At 47.2% G+C, this 23,976-nt stretch overlaps 1 protein-coding gene across 2 annotated transcripts in view; it reads left to right on the forward strand.

Moving 5' to 3' along the window:
• Positions 1-11,160: 11,160 nt before the first annotated feature.
• Positions 11,161-23,976, forward strand: part of ARRDC1 (arrestin domain containing 1) — a 53,466-nt gene continuing 40,650 nt past the window's right edge. The window contains exon 1 of one of the 2 annotated variants that reach the window (XM_083597373.1): positions 11,161-11,579. In XM_083597373.1, the coding sequence (XP_083453499.1) occupies positions 11,462-11,579 (118 nt within the window). In that variant the 5' untranslated portion in view covers positions 11,161-11,461. The remainder of the gene's footprint in view (positions 11,580-23,976) is intronic. The other variant, XM_083597372.1, reaches the window with a different exon arrangement.

A 23,976-nucleotide genomic window follows, 5' to 3' on the forward strand; every position in this document is an offset into this window, starting at 1 on the left:
GCCAAAATATCAGCAAATATTTTGTAATCCACATTAAGCAGGGATATGGGGCGGTAGTTCTTAAGTTGCGTCTTTGCAGACTCAGTTTTCGGTATAAGTGTAATATAGGCTTCCTGCCACGACTCCGGTGCCTTTTTCCCCTCTAAAATTTCATTGCAGACCTCCTTTAGTGGCCGAATTAACCAATCTTTCAAAGATCTATAGTATTTGGAGGTTAGGCCATCCGGCCCTGGAGATTTGCCCAACTGCATATTCTGAATGGCACCTTCCACCTCCTGTTCTGAAATTTTATGGCTCAACATTGTCTTATTTTCTTGAGAGATTTTTTGTAGTCCATTTTTTCTCAAAAATTGGTCTAGGTCAGTCTCTTTCCGTGGCCCTTGTGTGTATAGTTGTTTAAAATATCTCTGGAAACACTTTCTAATTTCCAATGGATTCTGTATGTTCTTTCCATCTACATCCAGATTTGTAATAGTATTTAATTTCTGTCTTTTCTTCATCTGCCAAGCTAGCAGTTTCCCACATTTATTAGCCAATTCAAATGTCTTTTGTCTCATCTGCTTAATTTTCCATTCCACTTCCTGGTTTATCATTTTCATATATTGTACTTGATATAACTTGATTTCTCTCAGAATCTCTTGCGATTTTGGTTTCACTCTTAGTTTCTTCTCTCCTTCTTTTATTTTTTCCAAAATTTTACAAGGAGAAGGGGTCCGGCAGAGGACGAGATGGTTGGACAGTGTTCTGGAAGCTACCAGCATGAGTTTGACCAAACTGCGGGAGGCAGTGGAAGACAGGAGTGCCTGGTGTGCTCTGGTCCATGGGGTCACAAAGAGTCGGACATGACTAAACGACTAAACAACAACAACAACAACAACAACAACATTACAAAGACACCACAGTCTCTGTTGCACCTCATTCTCCAAAAGGGAACACAGACCCTGGCAAGCGATTCTGCAACCGCTGGAATCTTGCACTGATCATGGAGCTTGGGGTTGCAAGTAGCAATACACACGCACATGCCTGCAGCGCATTCATCTAAAATCCTGTGTCAGGTAAAATGCACTTGTGCAACAAGTACTAATTAGCTAAACTTCTGCTAATTACAGGGAGGAGCTATGACCACCCCTCCCACGAGTGTTGGTGATTTCATCAGTGACAGCTCACACATTTCTTTCACGAGGGCCAGAAACTTGAGCAGTGAGTTTCTCAAGATTGCTGAATTCTCAGCTTGGTATCAAATGCAGTGCTGCCCTGACCCGTTGCATGGGCAGAACAACTTCTGTGGGTCCCCTTATCTTGCAAGAAGCAAGGGGGGTGCCAAATGAGAATGCGCCTAAGCTGCCTCCAATCTTGAACAACCCTGTGCAAAGTTAGAATCACAGATGGTGGGTTGGAGCACTGGTTTCGTAGCCTCAGTTATTAGTATTGAACCTGTTGGCTGATTTGAGAAACCTTGATTAATCACTGAGGATCATATTCAAGTAAGCTTCACTCAGAGTCAAGCCATTGAAAATTATGGACCAAACTTTGTCATGTTCATTAACTTTAATGGGTCCACTCTGAGTAGAACTTAGTTGGGATACTACTCTGTTTTAGTTGATTAACTGTTTCATTGATTAATCCTGTATCCCTTTTTACCTGTCAAAAACTACAAACGGTCCAAAGTGAGGAGAGCATCCTTTGTTTATAAAAGATGGACACATAGCGGCACTTACCGTAAGTTGTGGGTCAAGACAACAGTGTTGTTAATTAAAGGTGTGTGTGTGTGTGTGTGTGTGTGTGAGAGAGAGAGAGAGAGAGAGAGAGAGAGAGAGAGAGAGAGAGAGAATATAATGCCTCTTTTCATATGTCACCAGTCACCCATCTCCCTGTGTTGCACAGTTATCCATGCACATGTGAGTGCAGGTATCATATTAGAAGTTTCCTCTCTGCTAAAGGAAGAGGGAATGTCTTTTCTTGGAAGAGACTGTGCTGAGTGGGGTTCTGTGTATGTGTCACAGCCTGCATCCTATCTCTTCAGATAACACCCTCCACCACCACCCCTACATTGCCTGTAGGTCTTACAACAAGCCTTGTCTATGAAGAAGCATTCTCTCTTCTGAGGGAATAAAGCCTCTAAGACAGGGCTTGTCGCCTGAAGCTCTTTCAACTCACAATAGTCAATTAATTTTGTCATTAATTGATATGGTTGCATGTTTATTTTATGATTTATTTATTTTTTTTTTTGCTAGGGGCTAACAGCTCTGGTTGCATCACTTCCCATGAACGTAGCCAGGATTTTTTTTGGGTGGGGTGACAGGCCCTTTGTTAGAGGGGGCAAAAAGGTAAAGGTAGAGGGACCCCTGACAGTTAAGTCCAGTTGCGGATGACTCTGGGGTTGCAGCGCTCATCTTGCTTTACTGGCTGAGGGAGCCGGCATTTATCCGCAGACAGTTTTTCTGGGTCATGTGGCCAGCATGACTAAGCCGCTTCTGGTGAAGCCAGAGCAGCACACGGAAACGCCGTTTACCTTCCCACCAGAGCGGTACCAATTTATCTACTTGCACTTTGACATGCTTTCATACTGCTAGGTTGGCAGGAGAAGGGACCCAGCAACGGGAGCTCACCTCATCGCGGGGATTCGAACCACGACCTTCTGATGGGCAAGCCCTAGGCTCTATGGTTTAGACAACAGCGCCACTCGCGTCCCAATTAGAGAACCTCAGTTTGTATTTTTTTGCATTGGCGGGCAGCTGCCCCTCCCTGCCCCCCTTGGCTGCACCCTATCTCTTTGCTGTCCCCTCACACTTGGCCAGACCTTGCTCCCTTTACACCTTGCCCCCTTCCTCACCTATTCCCCCATTGCTGGCTTGGCTTGGCCCAAGCTCCACCACCCAGCCTACCTTTAAAAGACCTGGAGGTGCTTCACAGAGTGGCTTGCTAAACGGGTGTGCGTAGTGCCCCCCCACTCACCCTGCTGCAGGCATATTTAACAGAGGTTTGGAAGAGGCACATCTCAGCATGCAAACCACAGAGCATGATGGCACCTTAAATTTATATAGTAAGATAAGAATATTTGTATACTGCAATTTCATTTATTTTTTTAAAATGTGGCTAACAACAATTAAAATAAGAGCAATGCAAAAATTAAGCAAGCCACCAGCTGACTGTTACAGAACAGTATGTTTTTCTTAATTGTCCTCATAATGGTCATATAAATCAAACCGAGTTGTTTGCTGGATTGTCGAATTAAAGTTTCAAAATGATTTAGTATTTGAATGTTATTGTAACAATTGACTTGCATTTTTATTGCTCTGTTGTCAGTCACTTTGAGCCTGTTTATAGGGAATGTAGCATTCAAATTTAAATAATAAATTAAAAGTTTCCCACATTCATCTTAATCATTTGGGGGGTTTTTTAAAAAAAATGTTTATGATTATCTGGGAGTGATTTTTAGCTGACCAAAACTTTTAAAAAATTGATGTTGTTGGACAACAACTCCCATCATTCCTGAGCTCTGGCCTTGCTGGCTAGGGGTGATGGGAGTTGTAGTTCAACAACATCTGGGGACCCATGGGTTGAGAAAGGCTGGCTAGCTGATGAGCCAGTTCCAACATGGCAGCTTTCATTCCTTTACGTGTCCCATGTCACGACACTGACTGATAGCAGACCGTTCAGAGCTGACTCAGGTGAAGAGATGACATAATCTGCCATCTCTTGTGGGTCACTGTCTTGTGGGTTGTGACATGGTAGGAGTGTGCCCTTCGTAACTGGGCCACGCGGAGAAACAGGTTCCTCCTGCATCACCTCACGAGAGCCCTCTGGCAAACACAGTTGTGAGCTCTGGAAATAGACCCGATCATCCCTAATTGTTATTCCATGTCTACTCCCAGTCCCAGTTAGTCCTACCTAAGGAAGAGCTACTGAAATTTATGGGCAACTAACTTAGGTTCGTAGGACGTGGGTGACGCTGTGGGTTAAACCACAGAGCCTAGGACTTGCCGATCAGAAGGTCAGCGGTTCAAATCCCCATGACGGGGTGAGCTCCCGTTGCTCAGTCCCTGCTCCTGCCAACCTAGCAGTTCAAAAGCACATCAAAGTGCAAGTAGATAAATAAGTACCACTCCAGCGGGAAGGTAAATGGCATTTCCGTGCGCTGCTCTGGTTCGCCAGAAGCGGCTTAGTCATGCTGGCCACATGACCTGGAAGCTGTACGCCAGCTCACTCGGCCAATAAAGCGAGATGAGCGCCACAACCCCAGAGTCGGCCACGACTGGACCTAATGGTCAGGGGTCCCTTTACCTAACTTAGGTTCATGAATTCCAGTGGGTCTGCTTTGAGGAGGACCTAGTTGGAATACAAATCACAGCTGCTCTGGAAGACGAGGAGCCTTGGTACAAAACCGAACCGTTCTTCCAATGTAGGCACAGAGAGCCTGAATTCAGATTGAAGTCATAATCTCTCTGTGTGTCTGTGTGTATGAGAGAGAGAGGAGGAAGGATGAAAGCTCCCTACCACCTGGGACCTGATATACATTGGGGTTTGTCTACCCCCACTACTTGCCTTTTTAAAATTCCATGCAGTTGCCTTGCATACATTGGTGGAAAGGCAGGGCAGAAATCTATTTTTGTTATTAAGTAATATTAAGGTTGCTGCTGACCCATGACAGAGCCTTCTCAGTGGTGGTTCCCTGGTCGTGGAATGTCCTGCCTAGTAAGATGTGCTTGTTTCCATTACAGTCATACCTCGGGTTAGATGTGCTTTAGGTTGAGCACTTTCGGGTTGCGCTCCGCGGCGCTTCTGGGCAATCTCCGCTTCTGGGCAATCTTCTGAGGGCCACATGCCAGGGGTTGGCAGAGCAAAAGGCAAAAGCGAGTGGAGCAAATTAATGCTAGGACCAATGGGTGTGGCCTAGCAAGAGTTCTGAGGGATACACAGACAGGCTTGGAAGACCACATCCAGCCCTTGCCCTGAGCTTCCCCACTGCTGCTCAGTACTGTGCTAGCTTTTCACTGATCACCAGAAAGCTTTCACACAGCTGTTTCTTTCGGACATGTGCATTTATTTTCACACTTTGGTCACAGCCACGTTAATTGTGGTGTCCGTTTACGTTCCAACTGCTTGTGATGCTCCTCTCAGATGTGTTGTCATTGAGAGCAATCTTCAGGGGCCAGCCATAGACCTGATGTGCATATCTGCAAGTTTTTGCTTTGTGTGTTCAGTCAGATGATTATCAGCTACTTTCATCACTTGACGTGCAGAGGTGACTAAGGAGGAGAGGCGTGTAACCGTGTACTTGACAAAGAGCCTTGGAGGCTCAGGATTGATCCGCAAGGCTTCGGTCCTGCATTCCTGGACTTCCCCCTGCTTTGTTTGTGTTTTGTAAGGCAAACCTGCTTTGTCACCATTCCTGATCACTGATCATGTAAAAAAAAATTCCTGGAATCATAAAATCAAAGGCTGTGAAATGTCTTCTCAGCAGAAAGGAAAGCACGCTGGTTGCGTCTTTTAAACAGGCACACCTGAGTGTTGTAGAACAGCGGTGGGGAGTCCTCAAGGCCACGTCCCTCACCACCTTTGCCCCACCCACTTTTACATCTGGCCCTGCCCATCCCTGGATTGCAGCCCCCAGTCTATAAAAGTACAGAGGTATCTCGGGTTAAGTACTTAATTCGTTTCGGAGGTCCGTTCATAACCTGAAACTGTTCTTAACCTGAAGCACCACTTTAGCTAATGGGGCCTCCTGCTGCCGCAACACTGGAGCCCGATTTCTGTTCTTATCTGAAGCAAAGTTCTTAACCTGAAGCACTATTTCTGGGTTAGCGGAGTCTGTAACCTGAAGTTTATGTAACCTGAAGCGTATGTAACCCGAGGTACCACTGTACAGTGGTACCTCGGGTTAAGTACTTAACTCGTTCCGGAGGTCCGTTCTTAACCTGAACCTGTTCTTAACCTGAAGCACCACTTTAGCTAATGGGGCCTCCTGCTGCGGCCACGGCGCCGGAGCACAATTTCTGTTCTCATCCTGAAGCAAAGTTCTTAACCTGAAGTACTATTTCTGGGTTAGCGGAGTCTGTAACCTGAAGCATATGAAACCTGTATTCCATCCCTGTTGGGTTGAGAGGCTGTGTTTGTTTCCCCCATTATTGCATCTCTCCACTGCAGGGGGAATGTCACTGTCAAATAATCTATGCCTCACTGGAGATATAAGAAGAGGCAGTGCGGTTTAGGGGTTGGAGTCCTAGGCTATGTTTGTGGAGTCCTTGATTCACTGCTGCACTCGGATGCAAAGTTTGCAGGCTGTACGTTGCTGAGCCAATCACTATCCTTCAGCCTAGCCTACCTTGGAGGACTGTGGTGAGAATAAAAGGTGTATGGGAATAAAAAATGAGGTGTGTGCACACCTTCCCACAGTCCCCCCCCCCCACATTATAATCCTTCAGCAGGAAGGAGGATGGGGGCAAAATTAAAATTAGTTGGCTCTGCCTATTCTCGGCTGTGGCTCCACTTCCTGTTGGCTGCCCTGCCTTCTGCCCTTATCAGTCCCATATAAAACTGCAGAGTCACCCGTCACTGAAAGCCCTCTTGAAAAATAAGTTCTGCAAAACTAAAAGCAAAAATGTTAGACAAACTTGTCAACGCTTGACCAGGAGCTGATCCATAGAAATGGAGCCACCACACCGAACCCCCAGTTTACAGAATTCTTAACAACACTGCTATGGAAGCGTACAATTGCAGGACAGGTGCTTATACAGTGGTACCTCAGGTTACAGACGCTTCAGGTTACAGACGCTTCAGGTGACAGACTCTGCTAACCCAGAAATAGTACCTCGGGTTAAGAACTTTGCTTCAGGATGAGAACGGAAATTGCACAGCGGGAGGCCCCATTAGCTAAAGAGGTGCTTCAGGTTAAGAACAGTTTCAGGTTAAGAACAGACCTTCAGAATGAATTAAGTTCTTAACCCGAGGTACCACTGTAGAGACAAGGGGGCGCTTCAGGTAACCTGGCCCCCAAGCTGCACTGGGCTTTAAAAATACTGTGCTGAAAACAAAACATTGAATTGAGCCCAGTAAAGTAGCCATTTAAACAAGCAAATGTTTTGCACTCCTCTGTAAGTGTGCAAAAGGCAACAGGTTGTATATAAAGCTTGTTGTATGCCGCAGAGAGCCATTGATAAATAATGGACATGGCCAACTTAGATCAGGGTCTACTCTGAGTAGAACTTAGTTGGCGACACCCCTAAGTTTGCAGTGGAAAGGGCAGTCAACAGTAGGCTATTAACACACACACACACACACACACACACACACACACACACACACACACACACCCCTACATTACCAGTTTGTTTCCAGGCCAGGTTCAAGGATTTTGTGTTAATTCCAAAAGCCCTAAGCAACTTGGATCCAGAGAACTATCTAATCCCTTATATTCCACCTTAATTCTCTGATAGGGCACTTATGGGGTTCTCCATACTCTTCAGGGTTTGGTTGACCTTTACTACGTAGGTGCCCTGTGGAACTCACTGCCACTAGAGGTTAGGGCAGGAACCGTCCCTGCCTTTTTTCAGACATCTTCTGAAAACTATTGTTTAGACCTGCCTTTGCTCTATGAATTTCTCTTTTTGACCAACTGGTATCTACTTATCATTTTTTGATGTTTTTTTTTAAAATTAATTTTACAGGTATTTATGTATCAATTTCATTCTGTTTTGTAACCTGCCTGGAGATTATAAAGGTGAGATTATAAACATTTAAATAAGATATAGAATATATAAATATAAACTTAGGGATGCTGGGGTAGTGGAATTCCTACATTGGCTGGGGGGTTGCTAGATGACCTCTGAATTCCTTCCAGCTCCCTTATTCTGTCTACCATGTGCCTAGCTGATCTCTTTTCAATCTTTGCTTCAGCTGGGTTCCACTTCGGAGAGCTATGAAAAAGGTCAGAGGGTGGGAAGTGAGAGAGGATGTCCTGACCCACAGGCCCAAAGGAGGTGGTTTGGTGCTTGGAAATGAAAGAAGGATGTCAAAACCACCAGAATGGCCAGTTCTAGTGCTTTATTAATGAAAGGTGTAAACTTACAACACAGCCCTTTACAGACTCCAGAGGGATGCCAAAGCACCAAGCTGTCGCCATGACTTGTCTGCTAGGTGCCATTAAAGATTCAGGGAGGTAGCCGTGTTGGTCTGACGCAGTCTAAATAAATTAAAAAATTTAAAAAATGTCCAGTAGCACCTTACAGACCAACTAAGTTTGTTCTGGGTATAAGCTTTCATGTGCATGCACATTTAGGTGCTGTTAAGTTACTCATTAAAAGGTAAAGCGACCCCTGACCATTAGGTCCAGTGCTCATCTCGCTCTATTGGCCGAGGGAGCCGGCGTACAGCTTCCGGGTCATGTGGCCAGCATGACTAAGCCGCTTCTGGCGAACCAGAGCAGCGCACGTTTACCTTCCTGCCAGAGCGGTACCTATTTATCTACTTGCACTTTGACGTGCTTTCAAACTGCTAGGTGGGCAGGAGCAGGGACCGAGCAACGGGAGCTCACCCCGTCACGGGGATTCGATCCGCGACCTTCTGATCGGCAAGTCCTAGGCTCTGTGGTTTAACCCACCGCGCCACCCGCATCCCTTAAGTTACTCATTACTTATACACAAAGGCTGGCATCATTAGCCCACCCCTGGCTTAGAGGCCCATTCCCAACTCTTCATCCATCTCCCAGGTAAGGGAGTAGCTACTGGCTCCTCCCCCACTTACCTAAAACTAAGGCTTCAAAGCAGGTAAACGTATATGAGCTCATTCTTGCAGCTCTTAACTATTAAGATGGCATTTATAGGCCTTCTGGAACATTTTCACCATTTGGTTCTACACAGGGGACCACTTGCTTCTGTCAAAATTAAGTAATTTATCCATAGGAGGGGGGTGTTATTTCACCCACTCCTTGACTTACATCTTGTCACTGCAGTAAATGAATAGAGAGAGACAGAGAGACAGACAGAGAGAGAGAGAGAGAGAGAGAGAGAGAGAGAGAAAGAGAGAACACATGCGCTTGGCTGCCCTTCATGTGGCTAAACACTCTTGTTGCCGATAACCACCAGCCACTAAGTTCCTGGAACATGAATCAGTGCTCTGAGCTCAGGAGCCTGTCATTAACCGTGACAGAGGAGACAGCTCTGGGACAATGTGCAGCAGGCTAGCTTTTCCCTTTAATAGGGTTATCAATGGTTTGTGTGCCATTATGGTTTACTCTAGGGGTGTATGGGGGGGGGGAACCTTCTATCAATCCCTTCCAGGTGAAATCTACATTTGTTGCTCCACCCCACCTTTGCCCCTGGCTCTGCCTATTATTAGCATATGGCCCCCAGTCGGCTGCCCAGAAGGGAATGTGGCTCTCAGGCTGAGAAAGGTTCCCCACTCCTGCATCAGGAGCTCCTGTGCAGAGCAACATGGGAACAGGGAGGAAAAAGTGCACCCCCATAGCCACAGCTCTGGCATCACGATTGGTGTGTTTCCCTGCTTCCTGGTGTCCATTCTCACAGCCCTTATCGCGCATGGTTCCAGGTTTCGTGGAAACTTCCACATGTACAGCTGTATGCTCTAAAGCTCCCCTTCCCTGCAGTACTCTGCACTTTGCACATGACACGAGAAGCATGGCTGCTTGGTCTGGTTGCGTCCAAGCACTCCTCTTTGTGAGTGCTATAGCACTCCACTAATGCTTAAGCCATTCTAATGCTTAAGAAGTAATTTTAGAAGTCATTCTAAGGCTGGGGATAACAAGTTAAAGGTAAAGGACCCCTGACAGTTAAGTCCAGTTGCGGACAACTCTGGGGTTGTGGCACTCATCTCGCTTTACTGGTCAAGGGAGCCGACGTTTGTCCACAGACAGTTTTTCTGGTTTATGGGGCCAGCATGACTAAGCCACTTTTGGCTAACCAGAGCAGCGCACGGAAACGCTGTTTACCTTCCTGCTGGAGCAGTACCTATTTATCTATTTGCACTTTGACGTGCTTTCAAACTGCTAGGTTGGCAGGTGCTGGGACCGAGCAACGGGAGCTCACCTCGACGTGGGGACTTGAACTGCCGACTTTCTGATCGGCGAGCCCTAGGCTGCACAAGGGCATGAATAATTCCCAAAATATAATTACAAATGAGCCTCTTAAATATGTAAAAGTATGCATTCAATGAGAGGCGTGAACTTGCTTTTGCTGTGTTATCTCATTTATATTAGGTCTAACTTGAGACAAACAAACTCTCATCTCCTCATCAACACAAATAAACCTTTCTATTTTCTGATCTTTAATATTTGTCAGAATTGAAAATCCCTGTTCCCAACAATGCATCGTGGAGAACTATAGAAGAATAGCCAATGCTCTTGGAAGGAGGCATGGTTACTGCTTCCATACTACATGGAAATCTTTGATGTTTCTTTGATTGTCCCTGAATCTTCCTGCCCCACTTACCATCCTCTCCTTCCACACCAGTGTGGGGCATTGCACCCTTAAAAACCACTATAAGTTTATAGTATAGAGAAACTTCCAGCTCTGAATGGCTGGAATGTAGTCTACTGTAGAAAGGGAAGAGGCATGTCCATTTTCCTGCCCACTTTTGCCCTTGACCCTGTCCGTCCACGGGCATATGGCCCCTGGAAGGTAGTTCACAAGTGAATTTGGCCCTCGGACTGAAAAAAGCCCCCACCCCCAATGCACAGGATATTGACTAGAGGGACCGATGGTGTGACTCAGTACTAAGGTGCCCCCAACCCCCGCGCAGAAGACTGGGTGAGATAGGATGGCAGGCTTTGCTTCTGTTAACTTGTTAATTCTGTGGTTTTCTGAAGCTGTGCAAGGGTGATGATTGAGAGATTCAGCAACTATCTTTTGCACTGGACTTGAGTGAGAATGGCCCCCAAAGCCCTGTCCTGACGGCGCTGCTGCTTGCGGCCGGGCGATAGACTGCCTCCGAGTCGGGAGGCTCTATCCTCAGCTCTTCTGTCTGGAAGATAAACCTGAACAGCGTCTTATGAATGCGGCCGATCCTCGTGTGTTAAACACACACAGACCCAAGCATAGACCCAACTTCCAAGATAAATCCATCATCACATCTCGCGGGGATGAAATCCAAGCGCGTAAATAGCGGCGGCGGCGGGTTAGTGTTTCCTTGACTGGCTGCCTCTGAAGCTGAACACCAGGATTAAGGAAGGCAGGAGGAGAGGAGGCGGGGCCACGGGATGGCCCTTTAAGGGGCCGGCCATGCGCAGGCCGTCCCCTGAGCAAGCAGGTAGAGAGCGAACGAGAGACGAGCTGCGCCTTCCGCAGTTTTGCCCGGAGAGGCGGAGAGAGCAGAGCGGAGCGTAAAAGCGCAGCAGGCATCAGCCGCCGCCGACCGTCGTCCCGAAGTAGGAAAAAAAGAGGAGCCCGTAGCTACAGCAAGAGCGCAAGGCCTCCATCGTCCGACCCCTTCCAGCCCCGGCTCGGCTATGGGGAAGATCCAGCTCTTCGAGATCCGCCTGGGCGACAGCCGCGTCGTCTACAGCCCCGGCGAGCCTCTGACTGGCACGGTCACCGTCCGCCTGGCTGGAGCGCTCCAGTACCGCGGTGAGCGAGCAAGTAGGGAGGGAGCGCCGGGCGGAGGGGAGGGGGACTCCGTTTCCCACGTCCGTTCCACTACCCTCTCCACGTCTTCCTATTCACATTAACCCTCTGCGCGAAGCCTGCCTGCGAATAGGTGCAAGGGTTCACAGCTGTCGGGACACTTTTTTGGGTGGGTGGGGGGAACCTTTCCACCTGTCGTCCATCTTCTATCACTCTCTAAGCCCCCTTGCAGTTAGGTGCCGAGGCTCACAGTCGCACCGTGTAGCGCCAGGATTACTTTCTTCTTCCCACTTTCTTTCGTGGGGGAGAAAGAGGAGTGGCTTTGATGTGCGCGCAGCGGGGGGAAGTTTAATTACGGTTGAGGGAAATATCCTCTGTCTATGCTCAGGGACTGTGTATTGTATCTTTGCCTGGTTTGAGCAGCGAGACTTGATTTTGGGGCGTTGAAGGAGGCCTTATCGTCAAATAAGCCACACCCCACAACTACCTGTCTGAAATGATAACTTTTTTTCTGTTGTCTGTGGCTCTGTCTCCCTCTGTCCCATGTCTTTGCTGCCATGTAGGTGTATTTCTGTCTGTGTCTCTTCTGTAGACCTATGGTGGTAAAAATCCGCTGAAGTGGGGGGATGAATCTTAAAATACTTTAGGACCTACATTTTTATTATTGTAAGTTGTTTTAAACTGTTGTTGACATTTCTTTTTAGTGTTATAACCTGCTTTGGGACCCTAGGGTTAAAGGCAGGTAATAAATTAATAATAGTAATAGCCACACACAAGGAAACCCCCCCCCCCCCAATTGTCTGGCTAACTCTTCAGCATTCTTTCGGAAAGGAGTGCCCCAGAGGCTTAACTCCTGAGTGAGTGGTCAGGTCTGGTAAAACCACTTTCTGTATGCTTTGCCTTGTGACGTGATTGTGTTAGGAGCTTCTGAACATGTGGAGAGTGCTTCAAGTTCTTGGTGCTTAAGTAATCTTAAGCATCTGAGCTTAATGGGCTCAGTGCTTCCAGACTTGGTGGAATAGGAGAGTGACAGCACCCCAGAACTCTCTTAGTAGAACTTAAGTGTGTTCAGCACAGTTAGGGAGTTTGTGTGAACTTGGGTGGGGAGTGGTCTTCTGGAAGGGGACAGTGTTCTGTTTGTTTTAAGGCGGGTTGGGCAGGAGACAACCTGTGGTCCTTCAGATGTCACTGAAGTCCAACTCCCACCAGTGCCAACCAGCATGGCTAGTAGTAAAGGATTATGGGAGCTGTGGCTCAGCAACATCTGCAGTGCCTCAGGTTTCCCCACATGTATAAGAAGCAACCCTGAGCATTCTGAAATATTGGTTGCAGGGGAGACAACTTTTTCTATATTCAGCTGAGCCAGAATGAATCAAATATACCAAAAGTCCAAGTTGCATCCCTCCTTGTTGATGGTTGACTGAGGCCACAATCCTGTGCATGTTACCTGAGAGTAAGCCCTACTGAGCATAAAACAACTTGTTGTAGACATGTATATCATTGCTCTATCTGTGGCATAAACTCCGGACAAACCTTTTTCTGCACGAGGAGAAAAAGGCTGGGTGAGATATATTATTACATTGACTTCTTGAATTTTATGGCTTCCCACCAACCTTGCATGGTAGGTGGGTGACTGGCCCATAGTGACTAGGTGAGTTTTGTTGAGTGAGGATTTGAACCCAAAGCTCCCTAGCTCTGATCCAATGCTCTTAGTCACTACCCCAGAGGTAGCCAATGTGCCCGCCAGATGTTGCTGAAGTGCAACTCAACCGTGACCATTGGCTGCACTTGACTGGGCCTGATGGGAGCTGGAAGTCTTGAAACATCTGGCAGGCACCAGTACACCACTAGCTATACCTGCACTATTAGACGCATGAATAGCCTCTGGAGGCAGAGTGACTTGCTGTGCCCTTTGCGTGGATGCGCATAATGTGTGAAATGTATATAGCATTGACATCTGGAAATTGGAACATATGGTGGACTTGGATAAGCAGGTTAGGCTTGCGTGTTGTGTGGCCAGGTGGTGGTTGGGGAAGGTGTAGAGCAGAGCTTTCCAAACTTTTCATGTTGGCGACGCACTTTTTAAGACATGCATCATTTCGCGACACAGTAATTCAGTTTTACTAGCAAACCAGAAGTTAAACTAACCCCTTCCCAGCCCTAGAAGGGAGTGTGGGGAACATTTGCGTGACACACCTACACACTGCAGCCTGACACATTAATGTGTCGCGACACACAGTTTGGAAAGCTCTGGCACAGAGGAACCTGGATAAAACAGATGCCTACTTTGGGAGTGGATGTGGAAGTAGATTTCCTTCAACGGTGCGGATCTGCAAGGTAGGGATTGAAGCTTCCAGTTTTCTTGTTTTCAGCCTCTCCCAATGAGATATAATGCCATGATATTCATCAGCAGGTAGGGAGACTTCTACCAGCCTGAGGTCCGCATTCCTCTCCTAGGCAGTGTTCCAAGGGTTGCATGACAATGGCGGGCACAACCAGAACCCAAAAGTAAATGGAACAATGGCTTGTACAGTAGGCTATAGTACACCAAAACCAAGATCAAGTTCAGTCTATAATTTTTATTATGATGACCCACCCTTTAGCAGCAGGTCCCAGGGCAGGTTACAATAATTTAAAATCCAGTATTAAAAGCAGTGAAAACAGACTGCAGTCACAGGAATGGGGTGAGCTTTAAAGTCACATAGTTCAGGTTTGTCTGCATATACACACAATCTTCCATTCTTCAGTCACACAGAAGCACTCAAGGAGGACACAAAGTGGGAGTGGAAAGGGGTGTGGTCTGAGAAGAGGGGTGTGGCTTGCAGAGAAGGAGTGGCCTAGGAAGAGACCCAAGGGCCACATCTGGCCCTCTGGTCCTGAGATTTCCCCCTTCCTGATACTTGTAGTGCAATTCTTGAGCGCTCAAAGTGATTTTCTTATATCTCCAGTTGTTCTCACAGTAGCCCTCTCAGGTAGGCTGATGATATTAACCACATGGTGCAGCTTGTGTAGGTTGGACTTGAGTTGTTATTATGTTATTATTATTTATTAAGTTTATATACCTGTACCCACGCTTCACAAGATAAAATCGCAATATAAAAACGCAAAATGCATAATCAAAATAAGGCAGCTCAGTGAAGTCCCTGTTGGAGGTAAGGTTCCAATGGGGAGGGTACTTCTTCATCATACACAGCAAATACTTCCACATGCTTACTGGGGGAGTAAGTCCCCCTGGGGCTTAGTAAATTGACTTGGTATAGCTCAACCTCAGCATGTTTACTCACAAGTAAGCCCCTCTAAGTTCAATGGGAATTCCTAGTAGGTGTACTTCAGGCTGCAACCCTAATATCTCTTGGCCACCTTTGTTAGAACTTTTATTGCAAAATATAACCTATATATCTTCTGAGTATGCCTGGTATCTGAAATGGTAAGTATCATTGCAATGTCCTTGCAAAGAAGTAGGATAGACTGAGAGGTGGTGATTTGCCCAAGGCCACCTACTGAACTTCAAAGTTGAGTGGGCATTTGGACCTGGTGTGACACTCTAACCGGAATGGCCCATGGTCAGAGAGGATGAGAATTTTAGTACAACAGCCAGTTGTGCTGTGGTCTGTTGTCAGAGACCTGTTGCTATTTCTGCAGCAGGGGCCCTGCTTCTAGCATTATAGAGCCGCTCCATCAGCATGAAAGGGGGCTTTTTAGCCACTGTGTACTCCAAATCGGGATGCAGGTGGCCCTGGGATGCAGGTAGCACTGTGGTCTAAACCACAGAGCCCAGGGCTTGCTGATCAGAAGGTTGGCGGTTCGAATCCCCATGATGGGGTGAGCTCCCGTTCTCGGTCCCTGCTCCTGCCAACCTAGCAGTTCGAAAGCACGTCAAAGTGCAAGTAGATGAATAGGTACTGCTCCGGCGGGAAGGTAAATGGCATTTCCGTGCGCTGCTCTGGTTCACCGGAAGTGGCTTAGTCATGCTGGCCACATGACCCGGAAGCTGTACGCCGGCTCCCTCGGCCAGTAAAGCAAGATGAGCGCCACAACCCCAGAGTCGTCAGCAACTGGACCTAATGGTCAGGGGTCCCCTTTCCTCCTTACTCCAAATCTAAGTATTTAGGATTACTGAAAACACAAGGAGCTCCATTTTCAAGAGCATGGCATGCAAGCTCTTTTAGGTACAATGGAACTCCACAGGAATCACAGTTCAAGTCATTCTGAAAGAAGATATTGGATTACATGCCTACTGCCCCAGGAAATTATTTTCTATGAAACATTCCAAAATTACACCAAGCTTAACTCTGCATTGTCATGCAAGACAATGTCAAGAATACTGCCCTATGCCAATCATAGTGTACATAGGGTGGGGTTTATACTCCCAGTGCCTTATATATTTCTAAATACACTATGTTTTGGGCAACCAGAAACCATACACTTGCAGAGCTCAGAGAGTGCCTTATATATTTCTAAATACACTATGTTTTGGGCAACCAGAAACCATACACTTGCAGAGCTAGGAGAGTGTTTCCTCTTAGATGTCCCAGTGTTGTCTCTAGGTCAACACTAAGTTTTCTTTCCAGGGTAGGGAACCTTTTCCAGCCTGGGTGCCGCATTCCCTTCTGGGAAAGCTTCCAAAGGTCAGTGGTTGGTGGGGTCAGAGGCAAAAGTGGGTGGAGCAAGTAATGTAAATCATTTAATGCACGGTCGCCAAAATTCTACACTCACTTGCATACCCTTCTCCATCCTTCAGCTAAACAAGGAAGAGGCATGATAAGAATTCAAGGACATACAGCGGACACTTGGGTTGCGAATGTGATCCGTGCAGGAGGCACATTCACAACCCGCAGCGCCGCGTCTGTGCACTTGTAGATCGTGACTCGGTGCTTCTGCACATGTGCAAAGCGCAATTTAGTGCTTCTGTTCATGCGTGAGTGCCGAAACCTGGAAGTAACCTGTTCTGGTACTTCTGGGTTTGGTGCAGTGCGCAACCTGAAAACGCGCAACCTGAAGCGTCTGTAACCCAAGGTATGACTGTATTCTAGCCAGGCAAAAACACTGAAAAAAAGGGGTGAGGCATGTGATCTAGGGAAAGTTCTGAGGACCAGATAGAGAGGTGTGGAGGACGACAATGGGATTCTGGGTCTCTCTGTTCCTTATTCCTAATGGTTCCTGGGTCTGAAAAGGTTGACGACAACTGTCCTGAAGGATACATTCTTGGTTGTGTCATTGTAGGATAGGATGTTGTTCAAAGCTATGGGACAAGGATAACTGTGACTTTAAAGGTGAATGGGAACCCTTTACAAAGTATTTGAAGACGCAACAAAGCGAACTGGACTCCTTGGCTGGCTTTGAATAAACATTCACAAACTTTTTATTGATAATAATCAGCTAAAGAGTTTGAGGATCTATACCACTTTGTAACATGCAGAAAACAGCATTCTCAGAGAAATCAAAGATTGGAACTGAGGGAAGCCGGGGGGGGGGTGAGTGGGGGGGAGGGAGAAAAAATGGGGGGGGGGATAAGGTTGATATGTTTCTGGATAATATGTTTTGTTTTAATTTTGAATTTTTTTTTTAAAGGATGATGTTCAAAGCTTAGGGTGCATCCCTCCACTTCCTTACTTTTAAGTGTGTTTTGGGGTCACCCCAGGTTTAATAGCATAGAACTAACAAACAGGCTCTTACTGAAGATTGTTCTTCTGCATTGCACATGGGACAGGTCCTCAATCATGGAGGTGTATTGGCTATGGGAAAGTTAGGTCATATAAGCATCAACTTCTTATCGAGCCTCTGCACTTTTAAAAATGTATTCTTGTTATTTCTGAAACACATGCAACAGGCAAACATAGAGAACAGCAATCATATTGTGGCTGATCCCTAAATGGGGATGCATGGAGAAAATAACAGTCTTGAAAGGTATCAGACATGTATATTCATTTCTTAAAGAATTCAGTCCAATAAGTCTCTCCACAGGTTATAGTGGAGAGCGTGCTTTGTTTTGAACTTATGTGGGAATCTGGAATGGAGAGCTAATAACCCACTTTGACCTTGTGAAAAGTGAACTATTTTGTTGTTTTTAAAGTTATCCACTTCTTGGACATAAGGTGACTTGAAGGCAATTCTCTGTAGTTAGCAGATAAAACCGTGCTACTATATATATATATATATATATTGCAAAAAACCAAAACCACCATATCTTCTTGAGTTTTCCTCTGTCCCTATAAACAGGTGGAAAATCTGTGGCTCATCAGGTGCACAAGAATATTAAGATTTGATTGGTAATTTTGCTGATGATTTTATAGTTTATATTCTTTTTGTAAATTGATTTGAGATATTTATTATTTATTTATTTTTACAACCAAGTGGCATATAATTGTATGAAACAAACCAAAAATCCACATGGCTGGGGGAATGCCTTGAGTCTTCCAGAAATCTTCATCAGGTGTGATCAAGGTTAGGGAGCCTCAGTTCCAGGGGCCAATTGTGGCATTTCCAAACCTTTCTGCTTGGCCCTGGGATGCACCCCAGGACATCATCATCATCATCATACCCCGCCCAACTGACTGGGCTGCCACAGCCACTCTTGGGGGCTGTGGAGATGCCTTATGCTTTTCTGGAAGGAGGAGGGTGAAAGTATATATTTAGCTGGTGGTGAAGCCATCACTGTCTGTATCTTGGGTTAAGAACATAAAAATAGCCCTGATGGATCAGGTCAAAGGCCCATTTAGTTCAGCCACCTGTTCTCACAATGGCCAACCAGATGCCCCAATGGGAAGCCTGCAAGCCAGACCTGAGGGAAACAGCAGCTTGTGATTCCCTGCAACTGGCATTTAGAGGCATATACCATATTTACCAGGGGAACGCAGGTGGCACTGTGGTCTAAACCACTGAGCCTCTTGGGCTTGCTGATCAGAAGGTCAGCAGTTCGAATCCCTGTGACGGGGTGAGCTCCCGTTGCTCGGTCCCTGCTCCTGCCAACCTAGCAGTTTGAAAGCATGTCAAAGTGCAAGTAAATAAATAGGTACCGCTCTGGCGGGAAGGTAAATTGCATTTCCATGTGCTGCTCTGGTGTCAGTGTTCCAGAAGCGGCTTAGTCATGCTGGCCACATGACCTGGAAAAACTGTCTGCGGACAAACGTCGGCTCCCTTGGTCTGTAAAGCAAGATGAGCGCTGCAACCCCAGAGTTGTTCGCGACTGGACTTAACTGTCAGGGGTCCTTTACCTGTACCTTTTTACCGTATTTACACAAATCTAATGCACCATCGAATCTAATGCACACCTTGAAACCAAAAAAGTATTTGCTGGCGAATGTAAACACGTCCTAAAATCTAATGCACACCCTAATTTTCATGACATAATTTGGCCAAAAAAGGTGTGCATTACATTTGAGTAAATATGGTATACTGCCTCCAGTACAGGAATTGGTCCACAGCCATCAGGAATAGTAGCCATTACCCTCCTCCATGGGTTTGTGTAACCCCCCCACCCCCAATCCTTTGCTAAAGCCATCTTAAGTTGATGGCAATCACCTACATTCTGTGGCAGCAAATTTCCAGTGTATAATTCTGTGTTGTGTGAAATATTTCCTTTTGTTTGCCCTGGATCTTCCAATATTCAACTTCATTGGATTAGTGCAGGTTCTAATACAATGAAAAAGGTAGGGGGAGAAATGTAACTCTGTCCGGTTTTATATACCTCTGTCTTGTCTCCTTACTACCTTTTTATACAGACTAAAAAAGCCCCAACTGTTCCTTGATCGGGAGTTCCTCTCACCCAGTGATTATCTTGGCTGCCCTTTTCTGAATCTTTTTTCCAGCCTTACAATGTCCTCCTTGAGATTCAGTGACCACAGCTGTACACAGGATTCAAAGTGTGGTTGCACCATAGATTTGTATAATGGTGTTACAATATTAGCAGTTCCTTTTCAATCCTAACGATCCCTTACATCGAAATTGTCTTTTCGGCAGTGGCTGTACACAGGACCAGCATTTCTGCCAAGCCACCCACCGTAACGCCATAGCCCCAATATATTTCCTGTGAGTCACACTGCCCTTTGCAGACCCTATCAGTGTATATTTGAAACTGGGGTGTATTCCCCCCCAGCATGCATCGCTCCACGCTTCCTTACATTGCATTGCATTTGCCTCTTAATGCCCATTCACCCAGTCTGGAGAGATCCTTTTGGAGCTCAACACCAGGACAGTTACATATATGTTGGAAAGCACAGGTCTCAATACTGATGCCTTACTCCACTTTTTAACATCCCTCCTTTGTAGGCACCATTAACCATGCTGGTTGGGAGCTGGGAGTCAGATATAATGGAGGGGCCCTTGATATGGCCGGCTGTAATGACAGATAAGCCTTTCTCAGTAGTCACACTCAAGGTAGAATTTATTTCCCTTTTGAGTTTGGATGGCTTCCTCTTTAACTGCCTTCCAAAGGCTAGTGAAGGCAGAATTAGTAGTAGATTTTGCCCAGCCGGGCATATCACCATCTTTTTATCTTAGAGTTTTGTTTGTAATCAGTTTTGCCTACTCGTGTTCTGTATTGTATGGTTTTAAAAAATACGTGTGTGTGTATATATGTGTTTGTTTTTATAACGATTCTGTGAGTTTAACTGTTATAAGCTACCCTAAGTGATGCATCTGCATTAACAGGGTAAAATTTTACAAAGATACACATATATTGCATTTATATCCCACTTTTCTTCCAATGAGCTCAAAGTGGCATACATGCTTCATCACAACCCTGGTTAGGCTGAAAGACAGTCACTCACAAGAGGTTACCCAGTGATCTTCAGTATAGCTGACTGGTGATTTGAACCCTGGTCTCCCAGTTCCCAGCAGGGGCCTGTAACCACCATACCACTGGCTAATAAATAGGTAAATACACTTGGGGTGTTTCCGTACCACAAATCTACATGAGTTGTTCTGCCTGGCTTTGCATCTGGCCCACCCACAATTGGCATATGGCTCCTGAAAGGTTTCCTAGAAGGGCATGTTGCCACAGACCGAAAAAAGTTCCCCATGCTCTTGATTTGGAGCAATATGAATGGGCTTCTGAGTTCTCAACTGGCTAACGGGAACCAAGGAACCTTTATAAAGCAAGCTGCCAACTGAGGCAGGGAGCCAGGACCACCCTCCTCTCCTACACAGGGATGGCCTTGGACAAATGCAGATGCCTTGAAGTTGGGAAGGGACTGTTGACTCAGCAGCTCCTGGAACATCTTGGTCTTTTCTCTGGCTGGGGGCTGCAAAAACAAGGGAGCAGGCTGGCTTTGCCTCTTTCAGCATGCTATGTTCTGTTTCTCTCTCTAGGATCAGAGCTGTGAATATTAACACTTTGGGTGGTGTGGTGGTGAGAGAAATTCTCTTGGGTAGGCTTGGTGAGAAATCGCCAAAGCAGGCAAGAGAAGCCCTCACCTCATACCCTGGCTTCAGATTTTTGCATTCAGTTTGCATTTCTGCCCTGCCTTGTAGCATAAACAGAGATGGCAGCCTTGGCCTGAGGTCATGCATGGGGGGGGGGCTGAACCCCTGTCCCAAACCAGCATGGTTCACTCCTCTTGTCGCAGCAGCTAAGGCAGTGTCTGGTTGGCTAGGGTGAGGTGTGCCAAGTTGCCTTGGCAGTGGTGTGTGTGTATATATGAAGGTGTTTTGGAAAGAACACCCAAACAACTGCCAACTTTTTGGGGGGTGGGAATGCTGGAATTGCTTTTATAAATAGCTTTTTAACGCTGCCTGTGGCAATTATTCTGGAGTAAGAGCTAGCAAAGGGACACGGGTGGCGCTGTGGGTTAAACATCAGAGCCCAGGGCTTGCCGATCAGAAGGTCGGCGGTTCGAATCCCCGCGACAGCGTGAGCTCTAGTTGCTCGAGCCCTGCTCCTGCCAACCTAGCAGTTTGAAAGCACACCAGTGCAAGTAGATAAATAGGTACCACTCTGGCAGGAAGGTAAACGGTGTTTCCGTGCGCTGCTCTGGTTCGCCAGAAGCGGCTTAGTCATGCTGGCCACATGACCCGGAAGTTGTACGCCGGCTCCCTCGGCCAATAAAGCAAGATAAGCACTGCAACCCGAGAGTCGGTCATGACTGGACCTAATGGTCAGGGGTCCCTTTACCTTTACCTTTAAAAGCTAGCAAGAAATTGGTAGCAGATTCCAATTTTAATACCTCACCTCTTCTCCCCATGATCCCTTGAGCTGGAACAAAGGCCTTATGTCAAGTCAGACGACTGGCCCCTCTAGGTCCCTCTATACTGACTGGCATCAGCTTTCCAGGATTTCAGACAAGAGGTTTCTCCCCACCCTATCTGGAGATGCCAGGGATGCCAGTGGGGGGGGGATGAGTGTTTAGACCCCTGGGCTCTCACTTGTGGGTTGCCTCAGGGTTCTGTCCTCTCCCCCGTGCTTTTTAACATCTACATGAAGCCGCTGGGGTGTTTGGACTGGTACGCAGATGATACCCAGCTCTACCTCTCTTTCAAATCAGAACCAGTGAAAGTCCTGTGTGAGTGCATGGAGGTGGTTGGAGGATGGATGGCAGCTAATGGATTGATGTTGAATCCTGACAAGACAGAAGTACTGTTCTTGGGGGACAGGGGGCGGGCTGGTGTGGAGGACTCCCTGGTCCTGAATGGGATAACTGTGCCCCTGAGAGACCAGGTACGCAGCCTGGGAGTCATTTTGGACTCGCAGTTGTCCATGGAGGTGCAGATCAATTCTGTGTCCAGGGCAGCTGTTTATCAGCTCCATCTGGTACATAGGCTGAGACCCTACCTGCCCACAGACTGTCTCGCCAGAGTGGTGTATGTTCTAGTTATCTCCTGCTTGGACTACTTCAATGCGCTCTGTGTGGGGCTCCCTTTCAAGATGACCCAGAAACTGCAACTAATCCAGAATGCGGCAGCTAGACTGGTGACTGGGGGTGGCCGCCGAGACCACATAACACTGGTCTTGAAAGACCTACACTGGCTCCCAGTACGTTTCCGAGCACAATTCAAAGTGTTGGTGTTGACCTAAACGGCCTCGGCTCAGTATATCTGAAGGAGCGTCTCCACCCCCATCGTTCTGCCCGGACAATGAGGTCCGGCTCCGAGGGCCTTCTGGCGGTTCCCTCATTGCAAGAAGCAAAGCTACAGGGAACCAGGCAGAGGGCCTTCTCTGTAGTGGCACCCACCCTGTGGAACGCCCTCCCATCAGATGTCAAAGAGATAAAGAACTACCAGACTTTTAGAAGACATCTGAAGGCAGCCCTGTTCAGGGAAGTTTTTAATGTGTGACATTTTAATGTATTTTTAATCTTTGTTGGAAGCCACCCAGAGTGGCTGGGGAAGCCCAGCCAGATGGGTGGAGTACAAATAATAAATTATTATTATATTATTATTATATTGAACCTGGGATTTTCTCCATGGAAAGCAGATGATTTGTCACTGAGCTGCAGTTTAGGAAGGTTGTTGGCAAACTGGAAGGTGTGCAAGATGATAAAAAATCTGGAAACCAAGCCTTATGAGGAAAAGTTGAAGGAGCTGCGTATGTGTCAGAGCTGCCCAAGGTCCCAGCTCACAAAGGACCAACGCTGCTTCGTTGTTAAGTACAAAAGTCTTTATTGAAGTTCAGTTTCACTTCCAGAGCCGCAGCGCGCAGCTCTACGTCTCACTGTCAGACCGCTGATGATCCCTCTGAATCTCCTCCCCCTGTACACCAGTTTAAGACCCTCGCCTTGCTCCACCTTTTCCGCTGCTCTTTCCTCCTCTGGGTCCGCCTGCCCGCCGGGGTCTCGCCCTTTCTAGCCTCTTCTGACGCTGATTCCCCTGAGCCTTCTCCCTCCCTCCGGCGGGCTTTAGGAGCTGGTTCCCCATCCGGGTCTCCTGCTGTCCCCCGCGCCTGCACATTTGAACTTGGCGCGCGCGCCCAGCCAGCAGCTTTCCTCCTGACCGTTTCACTGCTGCTGTCACTGCTTCCCCCTTCGGGGGGGGCTAGCTGCAACTGACCTCCCCTCCATTCCCCCACTCTCCGATGGAGGCGTGGTCAGCCCTGACTCACCTCCTCTGCCGGCTGGAGGGGACGCTGGCCCTGACACATGTGACTCTTCCCCCCCACTACGCTCTGGTGGGGAAACTGGTCCCAATCCCCCACTGCTGCTTTGGGGTTCCCCTCTGGCTCCTTGTTTCTGGTGCGTCCCCTCTGGGACCCCCCTTGCTCTGACCATCGGCGCCCCCTTCTGGGAATCTTCTGATTCGCTGGAGAAGCTCATGGAATCTCTCGGGCCACTGTCATACTCCCCTACGCTTCCCTCGGATTCTTCCCCTTCGCTCTCCAATTCCTCTCTCCCCAGTGCTCCTGCTCCTGATTCCCTGACAGTATGTTTTGCCTGGAAAAGGGGGAGACAGAGGAATTATGATAGCTGTC

The sequence above is a fragment of the Podarcis filfolensis genome (genome assembly GCF_964270895.1).
Source record: "Podarcis filfolensis genome assembly, chromosome: Z".
Classification (NCBI taxonomy): domain Eukaryota; kingdom Metazoa; phylum Chordata; class Lepidosauria; order Squamata; family Lacertidae; genus Podarcis; species Podarcis filfolensis.